This window comes from Lithobates pipiens, unplaced genomic scaffold, assembly GCF_037356315.1.
Source record: "Lithobates pipiens isolate NorthernLeopardFrog02 unplaced genomic scaffold, aLitPip1_a1.2 Scaffold_10, whole genome shotgun sequence".
NCBI classification, from domain to species: domain Eukaryota; kingdom Metazoa; phylum Chordata; class Amphibia; order Anura; family Ranidae; genus Lithobates; species Lithobates pipiens.
Window position 1 is genome coordinate 167792145 of NW_027507686.1, and position 15272 is coordinate 167807416.

General features: G+C 44.7%; 1 protein-coding gene across 4 annotated transcripts in view; it reads right to left on the reverse strand.

Annotated features, from left to right (window-relative positions):
• PPP2R5B (protein phosphatase 2 regulatory subunit B'beta) overlaps nt 1-15272 on the reverse strand; it is a 173626-nt gene that overhangs the window by 42006 nt on the left and 116348 nt on the right. For all 4 annotated transcript variants that reach the window (XM_077459509.1, XM_077459493.1, XM_077459500.1 and 1 more), the window contains exons 7-8: nt 14207-14266; nt 9567-9675 (exon numbers count right to left, since the gene is read on the reverse strand). In XM_077459509.1, coding sequence (XP_077315635.1) covers nt 9567-9675; nt 14207-14266 — 169 coding nt within the window. The remainder of the gene's footprint in view (nt 1-9566; nt 9676-14206; nt 14267-15272) is intronic.

The following is a 15272-nucleotide window of genomic DNA, read 5'->3' on the forward strand; positions in this document are numbered from 1 at the left end:
TGTAAAAGAGCTAGAAGAAGGCGCGATGGCCCAGCAGAAGAACCGAAGAGGGGGACAAGACCCCCGAAGTCGGAAGAAGGGCAGCGGCGAGGAAGAAAGCCGGGCTCCTCCGCTAGTAAAAGAGCTACAAGAAGATAGCGGAGGAGTCCGGCGAGAAGACCCCCGAAGACGGAAGACCCCCGGAGCTGTGCAATAAACTATTTTAACCCTTGTGTGTTGTGTTTTTTTTGTACTTTATTTTACAGGTGAATGGGTAGGGGTACATTGTACCCCATACTCATTCACATAGGGTGGGGGGCCGGTATCCCGGATTCCGATAAGCCCCCCTGCCCACAGACCCCGACAACCAACCGCCAGGGTTGTCGGGAAGAGGCCCTTGTCCTCATCAACATGGGGACAAGGTGCTTTGCGGTGGGGGGGCCCCGCGCGGCCCCCCCTTCCCCAAGGCACCCCCCATGTTGAGGGCACGCGGCCTGGTATGGCTCAGGAGGGGGGGCGCTCGCTCGCCCCCCCTTTCCTGGCCGGCCAGGTAACGTGCTCGGACAAGGGTCTGATGTGGACCTGGGGGGATTTTTTTCGGCGTTGGGGTTCCTCTTTAAGTCCATACCAGGCGGCGGGGGCCAGCGACGTATCCTTCGCGGGCCCCGCCTACCTGGAGACCCGCTCGAAATGAGCTGACTTTTCTCCGGGCGGGAAAAGTCCGTTCATTTCAAAAGTACGGCGGACTGGCATACACACGGCCGGATTGTCCGCCGAAATGCGAGTCCGGCGGTAAGATTGGAGTGTAAAACTACTTTCTAAGTCCGCCGTACTTTTGGGTCAAAAAAGTATGCCGGAGGCTACACACGGGGGGATTGTCCGGCGGACTTGAGTTTGCCGGACTTTTCCACCCGCTTGTTTGATCGTGTGCACGCGGCATTACACAAACTCAGATTTCAGAGACTGTCAGACCAGCATTTCTGGTTCTGGAGACCAGACATTTCTGGCTGCAATTACATAGCTCCCAACTGTCCCAGATTTTGAGGAACTGTCCCTGATTTGGAGAATTGACCCCCTGTCCCTTATTCCTCCTCATTTGTCCCTCATTTTGATCTAGATGTATACAGTAGGGTGACCAGATGTCCCCAGTTTCAGGGGACGGTCCTCAGATTGAGGACACTTTCGCCGGACCAAGTCTGTCCCCGGTTTTGTCCCTGGATTTGACTTCAACAGGAGCTGGGGCAATTTTCAAAGACAGTTAGTGCAGAATAAAAAAAAAATCTGATTTACACCCCCCCATTCCTACTAGCTTAGGGGGGTGTATTTGTTCCATTCTCTGTGTCCCTTTTTGATTATATGTGCTGATCAGAGCGGATGGACTATTTCCTCCATTTCCGGCACATGCCCATTCAGCTCCGCTCACGTGTTCTTCTGCCTTGGCTCAAATCCCAGCCAGCCACCTGCCTGCGCTACCCACCCAGTAGTAGCCGTGGCCTGGAAAGTGAGACCTGAGAGGCTGTGAGGTAGGCAGAGGCAGCAACGGGCAAAGAGAGGCAGCTGAGCTCAGCTGATGATGTCCAGCAGCAGGAATAGAGGGGAAGCAGATCCAATCGTGGGGCTGCCAGTGCCTTCAAGGCTTCAACACAGGCGTGCTTTGGGGTTGTCTGTGAATAGACTACATTTCACTGTGTCTGTCTCTCTGGCATAATGGATGGTATCAGAACTCACAGGCAGCGGGCACTTATTGGTCATAAGTTAACAAAATCAGCACCCAGCAGTCATGTTATGTGACACACTGTGAAAGAGCCAGCCAGAGCCATGATAGAGTGCCTGCTGCCTGTGAGTTATCATAATGCTGATGATCTTAACCAGTTTCTGATCGCCTGATAGCAGATTTACTGCTACAGTGCGGTCGCGCTGCGCAGGATCACTTATATATGTGATCCTGCATTTCTGGGTATCGGAACCAATCATCGGATCCGGCGGACTTGCCTAGTGGTCTGCCTATGTAAACAAGGCAGTTTGCCATTCTGTCAGTATGGAAGACATTGATCCTTTGTTCCTGCAGAGCAAGTACAGGGATCTATATCTTCCCTTAGTGAAATCACCTCCCCCCACAGTGATAAAACACTTGTTAGGCACACATTTAACCCATTGATGGTCCTAGATGTTATCCTTTTCCCAGCCAGTGTCATTAGTACAGTTACAGTACATATTTTTAGCACTGATCATTGTATTAGTGTCACTGGTTCCCACAAAGTGTCAAAAGTGTCACTAATACCGCGTACACACGAGTGGAATGTCCGACAGAAAAAGTCAGACGGAATCTTTTCATCGGATATTTCGATCGTGTGTGGGCCTCATCAGCCTTTTTTATTTGAAAATTCTGACTGACCTAGAAATAGAACATGTTTTATATATTTCCGACGGAATCAATTCCTATTGGAAAAAACGCTCGTCTGTATGCTGTTCCGACGGATCAAAAATTACGCATGCTCTGAAGCAAGTACGAGACGGCAGCTATTGGCTACTGGCTATTGAACTTCCCTTTTCTAGTCCCGTCATACGCGTTGTACGTGACCGCGTTACAGACGGTCAGACTTTGGTTCGTATGTAGGCAAGACCGTTTCAGCGGGACTCCGTCGGGACTCCGTCTGAAAAACCTTAGGAGTTTATTCCAATGGGAAAACCAGTCGTGTGTACGCAGCATTAGTGTCCGATTTGTCCACCGCAATATCACAGTCCCGCTATGAGTCGCTGATTGCTGCCATTCCTAGTAAAAATATATATATATATGTCCCCGGATTTAATTAAAAAAATCTGGTCACCTTAGTATACAGGGCTTTTGTTTCTCAGAGAATAGGTGCAGGAACTCAACCACGCCTGCCACACTCACATACCTGACAAATGGCATCAAATAGTAGCTCTTCCCTCTGCATACAACCCCCTCCCTCTACTGCCCCCATCTTCTCCCCCCTCCTTAAAAGCTCCACCATCTGTCATATGTCTTACCTTTGTTGCAATATTAAGCTGAAACACCTATATGGTTGTAGTACCTCCCAGCATACTATACTATACTACACTCACTTGCAAAGGAGATTATGCAGTAGGAGCATCAACAACTGGTCACCAGGGAAAAAATGGAGACCACAGAGGGTGCAACCTACCACGCACCCTCTCCTGCCCAGGACTGTACTGAAACATGTGCACCTGTTCTGTATCTCCCTTGTGCCTGTCCAGCACTCAGTGGGATCTGACCTGTGGGAGCTACTGGGAGATAAGCTATCACTTGTAAACTCAGAAGCTGGACTTCAGTGTTACCAAGTGATAATGGTGAGCAGGGAGCAGAAGACCTGAGCCAGAGGTGGTGGAACTGAGTTCCCCCTGGAAAAAAGCCCTGGATGTATATAAAATGCACTTTTTATCTATCAAAAAGTGTTTTTCAGCACTAAACCTTTCATCTGATTTCTAAACTGCTGCATTTGTAAATTCCAAATGCCAATATAAAGGAACAGTAGTGGTAAAAAAAAAAAAAAAAGCACTTGTGGGTTTAACCAATCTTGTTTTTTTTGTACAATTCTCCTTTAAGGGGGCATGGCCAGAGGTGTGTCTTGCCTGCATACTTTTGCTCATAGGTGTCCCTCATTGCCTTCTCAAAAAGTTGGTAGGTATGCAATTATGTGCAGCAGTGTGACTGGTCAGCACTCTACTCTGGCCAGCTTCAACTCTCCCCACTCAAGCCTGGGATGTTTGCTGATACATTGTGAGAGAGGCAGTGCTGTGGGTAGTGACATAGGAGATCACCTTGTTCTTGCTGAAATGTACTATTCCACAGTGTCACTGTATGCAGCTGTTCGACTTGCCTGTGTACACAACTGTGTTGCGGATTAGTAAGCATCAGCAAGGACTTGAGAGTTCTGCCCTCCCCTATCACTACCTCTCTCTTTCTGTTTAAGCCCACTTCTGTTCTGCTTTAAATCAACACTTTTACTGCGTAGTTCAGTGTTTCTCAATTCCAGTCCTCATGGCCCAGTAACAGGTCATGTTTTCAGGATTTCCCTCAGATGAAACAGCTGGGGTAATTACTAAGGCAGTGAAACTGATCAAATCACCTGTGTAAAATAATGGAAAGCCTGAAAACATGACCTGTTAGTGGGCCATGAGGACTGGAATTGAGAAACACTGGCGTAGTTGGTCTGCATTCCACACAGACACTTACACTGCACTTAAGCTGGCCAAAGCATTCAATAAGCCAGATTACCGTATATACTCGAGTATAAGCCGAGATTTTCAGCCTCTTTTTTGAGGCTGAAAGTGCCCCCCTCGGCTTATACTCGAGTCATCGCTGTCTGCCCGCTCGATCAGCGTGTCGAGCAGACAGACAGCGGCCATTCTAGAATTCAAAAGCCGCGCCTCCGGCTCCGCCTGTGATAGGCGGAACACTGAATTTCCCAGCAGCCTGTGTTCCGCCTATCACGGGCATCGTCTCATCCTCGTACTACGGACGAGGATGAGACGATGCCCGTGATAGGCGGAACACAGGCTGCTGGGAAATTGAGTGTTCCGCCTATCACGGACATCCGATAGGCGGAACAGCAGTCAGTGGGAAATTGAGTGTTCCGCCTATCACCGACGGAGGCGCGGCTTTTGAATCCTAGAATGGCCGCCGACGAAGACGGAGAAGGCTGAAGGACGGAGGCTCGGCTCGGGACGGGACGGGCCGGGCCGGGCCGGGACGGGACGCAGGCTGGACGGGACGCAGGCTGGACGGGACGCACTCTGGACGGGACGCAGGCTGGACGGGACGCAGGCTGGACGGGACGCAGGCTGGACGGACACAGGTAGGCTGCACGGACACACACACACACACACACACACACACACGGATGCATGGACACACACACACACACACACACACACACACACGGATGCATGGACACACACACACACACACACGGATGCATGGACACACACACATGGATGGATGGACCCACAGGGATGGACGGACACACAGGGATGGACAGGCATGTCTCACCCTCGGCTTATACACGAGTCAATAATTTTTTCCAGTTTTTTGGGGGTAAATTGGGGGCCTCGGCTTATATTCGGTTCGGCCTATACTCGAGTATATACGGTATTTGACTTTAGAAACATGATTTGGCGCATGTAGATTCTCAAAATGCTAAGTTTTATGCCAAAAAAAAAAAGACCCATCATGTTACAATTTTGTTGTGTAGTTGAACAATTTTCTAAACATTAGTAGGGAAATCAATTGTAAATAGTTTAAAAAAAATGTACAACCCATGTGCATTGATCGACAAACAGTTTACCATTTATGTTGTTTATGATTAATAATATGTGGAAGACAATTTAATACAATGATGCCATTAACACACAGTCCTGCAACTGATCTTTATCAAAAAAACTAAAGTTTTTTTTGAACGATTTTCTATCCATGTATGGCCAGCTTTACATTAAATGGATCCACAAAGCAGGTAAATAAGTTGTACTAGAGGGTTGTGAAAATATATATTTTATTTTGTTTATTCTTATCAGTTTACAAAATGCAAAGTGAGTGAAACAGAAGAAAAATCTAAAACAAATCAATATTTGGTGTGACTACCCTTTGGCTTCAAACCAACATCAATTCTTACACTTGCACTAAATCAGGAATTTCTAGGATTACAGTCAGGTGTATGATTAACCAATTAGACCAAGCAGGTGCTAATGATTACAAATTTCATATGTAGGTTGAAACACAGTCATTAACTGAAACAAAAACAGCTGTGTAGGAGGCTTAAAAAAGAAGGAAAGGCCTGGTGGAACAGCCAAACTCTGCTACTAAGGTGAGATTGTAAAAGACGGTTTCATGTAGTTAGTTATATTGCATCAACAATGTCTCTCCCAGACAAAGATTTCAAAACAGACTTGGGGACATGCTGTTCAAGCTCTTTTGAAGAAGCACAAAGAAATGGGCAATGTTGAGGATTGTAGACTCAGTGGTCAGCCAAGGACACTTAAAGGGGTTGTAAACCCTCGCCGTTTTTCACCTTAATGTATTCTATGTATTAAGATGAAAAACATTTTTTAATGCAGCAGCATCCCCCAGACCCCCTTATACCTACCTGAGCCCCGAAATTTGCACGAAGGGAACGAGAACACCAGCTCCGGCCAGTGTCTCGTGTCCTGATTGGATAGATTGATAGCAGTGCAGCCATTGGCTCCTGCTGCTGTCAATCTAATCCAATGATGTAGGTGCCGGGGAGCGGGGCCAAGTCATACATTTGGTGGCTATGGACGCCCTGTAATGATATGGAGACAGGCAGGGGCCATCTTCCCATCACTCATCTCCATATCAAGCCAGGAGGAGGATCCGATTGCCTCCGGCGCTACTGACGGCTCTGGTAATCGCGGAGGGCACCAAAGCAAGGGGGGGGGTGACCATCTCCCTCCGCCGATAAAAGTGATCTTGCGGCGAATCTGCTGCAGAGACCACTTTTATCTGAAAGCGGACCACCCACTGAAGGAGAGGATACTGAGGTTATGGCAGCTAGCTGCTGCCATACCAATGATATTCCTCTTCAAATTACCGACTTAAAACTGCGGTGGGCGGTCCGTAAGTGGTTAATATCCCTCTGATATTGTCTACCAGGCTGCGGCTTCTTTAGCTTCAGGTATGATGTTTAAGCTTTTGTGGTGAGACCTGTTTTCTTAGTCCTCCATTTTGAACATGAGGGATCTAAGAATGGTGATAGCATGTTGGTTTTTGTTACTACTGGATTGCCTGAAAATCTTTTGAACATTTTAAAACCGTATACCACAAGCAGTCTTTATATAAATCTTATTTTAAACTTTCTTGCACTTTCTTAAACTAGGCCAGAGAGTAGACAGTGTATTTTTTGATGGTTTTAATTTGAATTGTACCTTGGTGTCCTGTACATTTCCACCACAGCCTTGTTTCGTGCCGATCCTTGCACGTAACTTGACCACAGTTTCATGGATCAGCAGTCAGGATTACCATGGTCAGCACACACAGGGGTACACAGGAACAGGCAGGATCAACCAGGTATTTTAGATCAAAGAAAAGGAAATATTACACCGCAACAGCACTAAGCTACTAATCACCTTTTTTTAGCGTTACAACCACTTTAAAGCAGCAGATGAAAGGCACATCATGCCTACTTCTTTTCACCATCAGAAGATGTCCAGTAGTGCCATCAACACAAAGCTGTCAGAAACCAGGAACCAGGTACAACCATCTACTGTCCGAAGAGGTCTGGCCAGAGGTCGTCTTTCTGGACAAATTGCAGCCAAAAAACCATACCTCCAATGTGGAAACGAGGTTAAGCAACTCAACTATGCAGAAAAAAGGCAGCAGGTGATTTGGACCTATGAATCAAAATTTGAAATATGTGGCTATAGCAGGAGGCAGTTTGTTCACTGAAGGCCTGGAGGGTGGTACAAGAATGAGTGTCTGCAGGCAACAGTGAAGCATGGTGGAGGTTCCTTGCAAGTTTGGGGCTGTATTTCTGGAAATGCAGTTAGAGATTTGGTCAAAATCAATGGTGCCCTCAACATGGGCGTAGCATGAAGGGTTGCAGGGTCACAATTGCAACCCCACCCCTATCTCCAGGGGGGCCCTGCAGCCTCCCTGTCATATATCCTCCACAAAGTCCAGCTCTAATCTGCCCTAGGGCCCCACAGCCATGCTCCAATACTGGGCTTCCACTTTGCCTTCCACAGTTCACACCCCTCTGGTGAGGTAAGACACCGCTCAGTGTCTCTTAGTCACTATCTGGGATTCTTGTACCCCCCCACCCAGAGATGTCCGCTTACCCCTCTTCCCTGACAACTGGGAAAAAGACACACACTCTGGGAGGTGACCTTTCCCCAATACCTGTTAACACTGACAAAGAAACCTTCAGAAATTGCTAAACCAAATCCCTTAACACCTGCAGGCTCCAGATTTTGTGTCACAAGGCTTTGCCCCCCCCCCCCCCCCCCCCAGATGTAAGTTTGACCCCCCCCTAGCCCTGTGTAGTGTGTGTGTGTGTGTGTGTGTGTGGGGGGGGGGGGGGTTATACAGTGCTGGGATGGAAAAGGAGCTCTGCCAAGTGACCTGCTAGGGGTCCCTATCCTCTAATTCCCCAGCTGTGATCCCTGTCCTGTGATGTAAGGAGGAACTCTGGGAACGCAAAACTCTCAAGTCACTTTGAGTATCTTGGCATGCGGTGGATGTATCTGCAAGCACGCTGGAAGTGGAGGAAGAAATAGAGGCAGATACTTATCCATCATGCCATACCACCAGGGAAGCATAAGGCTGGCCTCAAATGTATTCTGCAGCAGGACAACGATCCCAAACATACAGCCAAAGTCATTAAGAGCTATCTTTAGAATAAAGAAGAACAAGGAGTCCTGGATGTGATGGTTTGACCCCCAAAAGTCTGTCTGGGATTACATGAAGAAAGATGTTTGGAACAACCTACCTGCCAAGTTCCTTTAAAAACTGTGAGCTAGTGTACCTAGAATAATTGATGTTGTTTTAAAGGCAAAGGTTGATCACGCCAAATATTGATTTGAATTGGATTTCACTTCTGTTCAGTTACTTTCCATTTTGTTAATAAATAAACTATTAACACTTCTATTTATGAAGGCATTCCTAATTTACAGCATTTTTTCCACACCTGCCTAAAACTTTTGCACAGTAATGTATATTTACACACACACACACACTATGTGAAAAAAGCTTACAAAGACTACAGATAATATGTATTAACAAAAATATGTATTGAGGTACAAGAGAAGATAGCAAAGTGGGATGGTCATATTCTCGCATGGTTATGGGTAGTTACAGCTTTTTAGGCTGCTTGACTATTCAAACTTATCATCACATACACTATACTGTACATTCTAACTAGAAGCCTCTCTGTCTGGGCACTAGAGATGTTATGGAACAGAGAAGAAACACTTAATACATAGTTAGGCCCCTTTCACATGGGGCACTTGCTCAGCAAGGATTGCTGCGATGAGCAGGTGGATGACAGGTCCGTTGCTGTTCACTGTGCAGACATGGACCTGTCAGAGTCCTACTCTCCTCTATGGGGAGATCGGAAGAAAATGGACAGCCTGTTCACTTTCATCAGATCCCATCTGATTCGGCATACTGGACGGACAGCCGATCACCATCCGTCTGTTTTTAGCAGTTTGTTGGATCGGATGCCAGGCGGGTGTCAGTGAACACATGTCAGCAGGACATCCTCCTCCCCACAGAGGACCTTGGGTGGCCCAATCAGGTTCATCTGAAAAACGGACAGGCGGACCCGATCGGTCCAATCGGTCCGATTACGTGAAAGGGGCCTTAAGACTCAATTTATTATGCAAACATTTCTGTATATTCTACAGCCAAGATCTAACTGACTAATTGCAACAGTTCCACCCAGACATAATTGTATACGCTAGAATTTTGTTCAGATGGGCAACTTGAAACCACCTAGGAAAAAATCTGTTCTCTATTTCCACTACCACCATCTTAACATTTTTGTATCCCATCCCCACTTATGGCAGTGTGGTCAATTTACATCGCTTACCTGGGCGTGGAATATAGAAAGTGATTTTGCAGAGTGCAGTGGTATCAGTACACGGACAAGAAACTGTTTGTGTTCTGATTTCAGTGGTAAAGCAAAGCCATTGATGATACTGCAGAAAAAAAAGCAACACAACTTCAGACTGTGTAAGCACATGATAAACTTAAAGGCTAAGTTCACCTTTTTTTCTAAATTCCAGCTCCCTATATGTACCAATATAGCATTGATGTACTTTTTTGCAGAAATAAAATAGCTTTCCATTTATTCTTCACATGCTTACCTCACTCTCTTCATGGCTGTTTGAGAGCAGTGCTCCATTACTTCTGCCTTACTTCCTGGACAGACTTTAGGTCATGATACAGGAAGCAGTTGACTTGTGTCTTTTTTCAACCTGACTAACCTTGTGACTATAGAGTCACCCATTTTATATATACTTGGTTGATCCTGTTGCTCTCTATCTCCACCGTCTGTTCCTGTCCCCAATTCAGCTAGTGATTTTGCAGCTGTAATGGCACTTCTGCACATGCTCATTTTCAGGGAGTTTATATGCTAAACATTTCCTCCCTATCATATCTGAGCAGCTCATGTGTCTATTAATCCAGGGAATATCAGATTGCCTCTCAGGGGATCAGGAGGGAGTTTTTACCCCAGCTGTAGCAAATTGGATCATGTTTTGCTGGGGTTTTTCATCTTCCTCTGGATGAACTGTGGGTATAGGATTGCGTATATGGGATTGCATGATTTTTTTTTTATTGGTTGAACTAGATGGATTTACGTCTTTTTTTTTCAACCTGGCTAACCATATAACTATGTAACTATAGTCACCCATGTGGGTGTATACAGAGTGGTAAATGACAGCCCACTCCCTCCCTCCTCCTTGATGCCCACTAACCAGCTAAACACAATAGGGGTGGGATATAATTAATATAGATTAATGGAGCAATCACCTCTCTCTAATTCTAAGAAATAGGCTGGAGGGGCATGACACAGTCTGACTGGCAGAAATCCACCCCCACACCATGCTACTTCCACAAAATAATAAATATTTGATTTCAAATATATATTTGTATGCCAATTTAAAACAGTTTAATGATATGATTTATTTTTACTCTGTATTCCAAAGGCTGTGTTTAAACTTCCAATATGCGTCCCAATTGGCTCACACAGCGGTATGACTGACAGCTCCTCTTACTACTCCAGCTGGACACAACATCTTTGGGCGGACATCTGATTTTTGGATATAAAATCAAGGCCACACAGGGCAGCCTGATGCCGGTCTCCCTGCACAGACTCCGGCTCCCCACCACAGCCGGCTTTCTTCTCCACCAAGGACTACCACACAGCTCCCAGCTCATTACAATCCACTGCGGACTGTCATCCTCTCTCACCCCCTCACCTGCTTGTGAGTTCTATTTTTTTACATGATATTTTACTTAAAAAATTGTGATACACTATGCCGGTTTGGCGCTTTCTTCCCTTCCTATTTTACAGATTGTGGATTTCCAGCCTACAAATGAAAGTAGCCTTGTCAGCACCACAGAGTCAGCCATTTTCTATTGACATTTAGATTCCTATACTAATAAGTGTCTGAGAATAAGTATCTTTTAATACCTCTTTTTTACCTGGTATACGACATTTTGTCCATATAGGATGGGCACAGTGTCAGTGCTGTAGTCTTTTTTGATTATGTCTCAGGATAGCATGTGAGTATATCCAAAGGTCACAATCAGGAATGGAGCCAATTACCAAAACCAGAGCAAACAATCAGGACACACTGCAGGAGTTAAGGTGGGTGGAGTCCAAGTAAGGAAAGGACAAGAGAGGGCAGAAATGAATTTCAATATGAAACATGGGAAGAAGTATAACCAAGAGTTAACAAACTCTTAAATAATTAAAAAGGGGGATGAACACATCAAGCTGAGAACCAGAAACACGTGTGCATATTTTGTCATGCTCTTGCACATGAACAGGAAAGCTGGTTATTGCATGTAGACACTAAAAATGTATCTAGAGTGTGATGCATTAGGATGACTTATCAGTGGTAATCGGAGAGCAGGATGACAATTACAGTGCAACAGAGATAAAAAAAAAAAAATAGGGAGCGAAAGGAAAGTGTTAACAAGATGAGCCAGCAAGGATCGTTGCCAGTCAAATGCTTTCCCAATAGTGAGCAACCATTTGGATGAACTAATGCAGACCTGGTAATTTTACTGGCAGTTCTCCATTCATGTTTTTCAAGGTAAAAGGAAAAATAAACCAGCTGACCCTATGCATAACAGACAGATCCACCAAAGGAAGATAGAACTTACTGTTAAAACCAAAATGGTAGCAACTTGGACAACTGTAAATCTGCTGCCAAACTATGACGAATGAAAAGATGCCTAAAAGGGAGATATGGCACCAATGATGGGCATCTGTTGATGTGTAAGATGTTGGCAGTAGATGAGTGATTTTAAAAGGGATCTTACTGGAACAGCTTCAGAATATCTGTTTATCACACACTCATGAAGTTATTCTCTTCCAAAAGAGAATTTAATGACAGTGTTGCAAAAGGCAGTTTTGTCTCATTTTTGAGGCTTCAAAACATTATAGTGGATTAAGTATTGAGTATATAAAAGCAGTCTGCCTGAGAATAAATTGCACAGTATAATTCCTACTTAGTTCCATTGGCATGGTAATAAAATCTGCAATCATGAGTTTAAAGAACCAATTGCCTCATGACAGAAAAAATAGCTACTTTACCACTGTAGTACCTTCCAAGGTAGAATGCGAGGATGATAGGTAAATTTAGTTATTTGGGGCTCGTCTGTAATCATTGGAGCAGCTGTTGAATTATTTGGGCTAGTCTGGATCTCACAGCCTGCAGATTTGATTGCTCCCTCCTGCCTTCTAAAGGCTTCTAGAACATAGGGGGCTGAGAGAGTCAAATGGGCAGCTTGAATACTTATTGTGCTGCAGCCAATCACTGAAGAGGTGTGTCCAGTAGATGGCCGGGGAGAACATACATTGTATGATGTCTGAAACAGCCATGTTCTTCTGCTGCTGGAGAAGTTCCCAGCCTCAGGGGAGGGGGCCTTGGCAGTTCTGTTGAAGTCTGCAGATGTCCATTGAGGTCCCAGCTATAGCAGAGCTGGGGGCTTTTCACAATATTCCTAGAGCAAAAGATCTGGTTTGGAGGGCCCACTGAACAGTGCCTGATGGGAGCTGGGATGTGTGCAGCTACTATGAGAAATTGTGAGTACTGTTCCAAGCTCATTGAGTGTGTGCTGTGCTATGTGACCAGTGGCAACTCTTTCTCTGAAACTACTTCTACAAGGTCTCAGTTCTGACCTTTCCCTGGGTTATTGGTTTAAAGACTGCTCAAGGAAGTTGCAACTAGTGAAGTGTGTCCTCCTGTTACAAGTCAACATTTCTTGAGTATCCCATACCACCCCAACCCTTATCCTGTTACAAGTTCTACAAGCAAAAATCTTAAAAAGCCATCCCCTAGACTGTTTAATGGAGCCAAAGCAAATGGACTGTTGCCTGTGTGATTGGTAGCCTCCACACCGTTTGTTAAGAATCAGTTAAAATCATCTTCTCATATGAGTGTAGCGCTACATCACCTTTAGATGCAATTGCTGTATTTAAATATTTCTCTTAACTGTTGAGTTTCACTTTGATGTTTAGGAATTCTGGACCAACATAATTAAACAAAGTTTCAAAACTACAATTACAAGGTGATAAACCCACTTTAATAAAGTTGCATATATATATACGGAAAAGCAGTGCTTCAGAGGCCAGTGGTACCTTTCCCAATGAAGAGCTCATGATGCCATCTTGTTGGGGGGAACAATGGTTAGCAAACAAGCCTAAATTGTTATTGTCTTATCCTGTGAGACAGTACAGAGCTCTGTCATGGTATGAAAAAAGTTTTGTCACCCAATTAGGTTGAGGAGTTCTGAGGTGCTTCTAGGGGAAACTAGATTTTCAGTTTCTTTAGAAACTGATAAAACCTGGTATGTGTCCTGTAGTCTTGAGGCTTGGTAGAGACTTGGGAGGAATGAAGTCTCCAATTCTGGGCCCATGTTTTGCTAACTGTGCAAAGGGTATTAGGATAAGTTTTGGCAAATGTTCATAGCTCCACCTGGGGAAGAGAGGAGGCCTCGCTCTGTCCAAAAGTTAGAGTGTGGGCCAGTGCAGCATGGAAATTTGAGGTATACTGAGTGTGTATGTGAGCACAGAGCTTGTGTGGAAAGACAGTCTGGAGGATAAAGACAAGGGCCTGATGATTGAGGCCAAAGCAGCGGCACCATAAATGAAAGCTGGAATGCTGATGAATGTTTTGTGGCATTGGAAGTGGAGTGCTGAATAACTTCTGTGAGGGTAACCCATGTGTTTTGGAACTTTGTTTTAATAAAAGTGTGCAAGACAGGCCCTTAAAAGATATTTAGCAAGTGGACTGCATCCTTGGAAGTGAAACCCTAGAGTACATTTCCACACCTGATATAAGTGATGTCTTAAGCTCTGTAAGCATTTTTTTTCTACTTCCCTTAAAATATACATTAATATTTCTAATTACTAACTCACTATCTGATCATGCAGGCTGAGCTTCTGACTGGTCTGTGAGCATCCTAAGACATGCCATTGTGTCTGTCAGTTACCTGCCAAGGATCTCCAGAAGCTCTGCTACACCATTAAACCGCTCTGTCTCATAGATAAATCTGCAAGAAGAAATAAAAGCAATAAGTCGAAGTTGAAGTTTTTCAACGTGTGGAGGTCCTTCTTATAGATTCAGGTTCCTATTCAAAACAACCTGTATTAGATATTTTTGGTTGGTTGAAATGAACCGTTAATCCAAAAGTTATATTTCAATTAATCACCCACTAGCTTCTTATATCTCTTGGGCACTGCAGTGGTGTGATCTTCACATCATAGGTCCTATCTCTATTTTCTTCTACTTGTTTCAGATGTTCCTGACCACCTTTAGCTGTCCCCACACCTCATATTACATTCTCTTTATTATATTCCAACATGGACAGTGGGAACCTTTTATAATGCCCAGTTGAACAGACCAAGGAACTTTTCAGGTTTTAGACTAAAAGATTTTGACAGAAAAAGCTGGTTATTTTCAAACTTTGTACAACTGGGTTCTACCAACACAACACATACAGTAGTAAACTTACGAAATTCAGGGGACCTCAGGGGTGGCCTAACGTCCCCACACAACGTTTCAGTACATCTTATGGTAAAGAAGACTGTCAGAGATAGTCAGAGATGGTGGACCTGCTTGAAAAGATGGTCAGAACATGTAGACATACTACAGAAGACATTCAGAGACTGGGGGCATGGTATGTAAGACTGTTAGCAATCATTGTGAACTGGCTGCTACTGTGAATACAAAATGAAAAATCCTTAGGATTCCAAAGTCTTTATTGTTCAGCTGGTTACAACAAGCAGGGCAAAAGACATCCCACCCGTTTCGGGTGCCACACAATCCCCCTTCATCAGTGCTGAGTGAAATGACAGAATATTAACACTACTAGAGTGAACATCAGCAAGATTGTTGTTTAAAACAACCTTTTAGGAATACTTTTGAGTCCATTTAAAATTATTCCCTTTCACCCAGCCATGATCAATGGGGATTGTGTGGCACCAAAAGACATTGGCTGTCTTTTGCCCTGCTAGTTGTAATCAGTTAAACAATAAAGAATTTGAACTCCTAAGAAT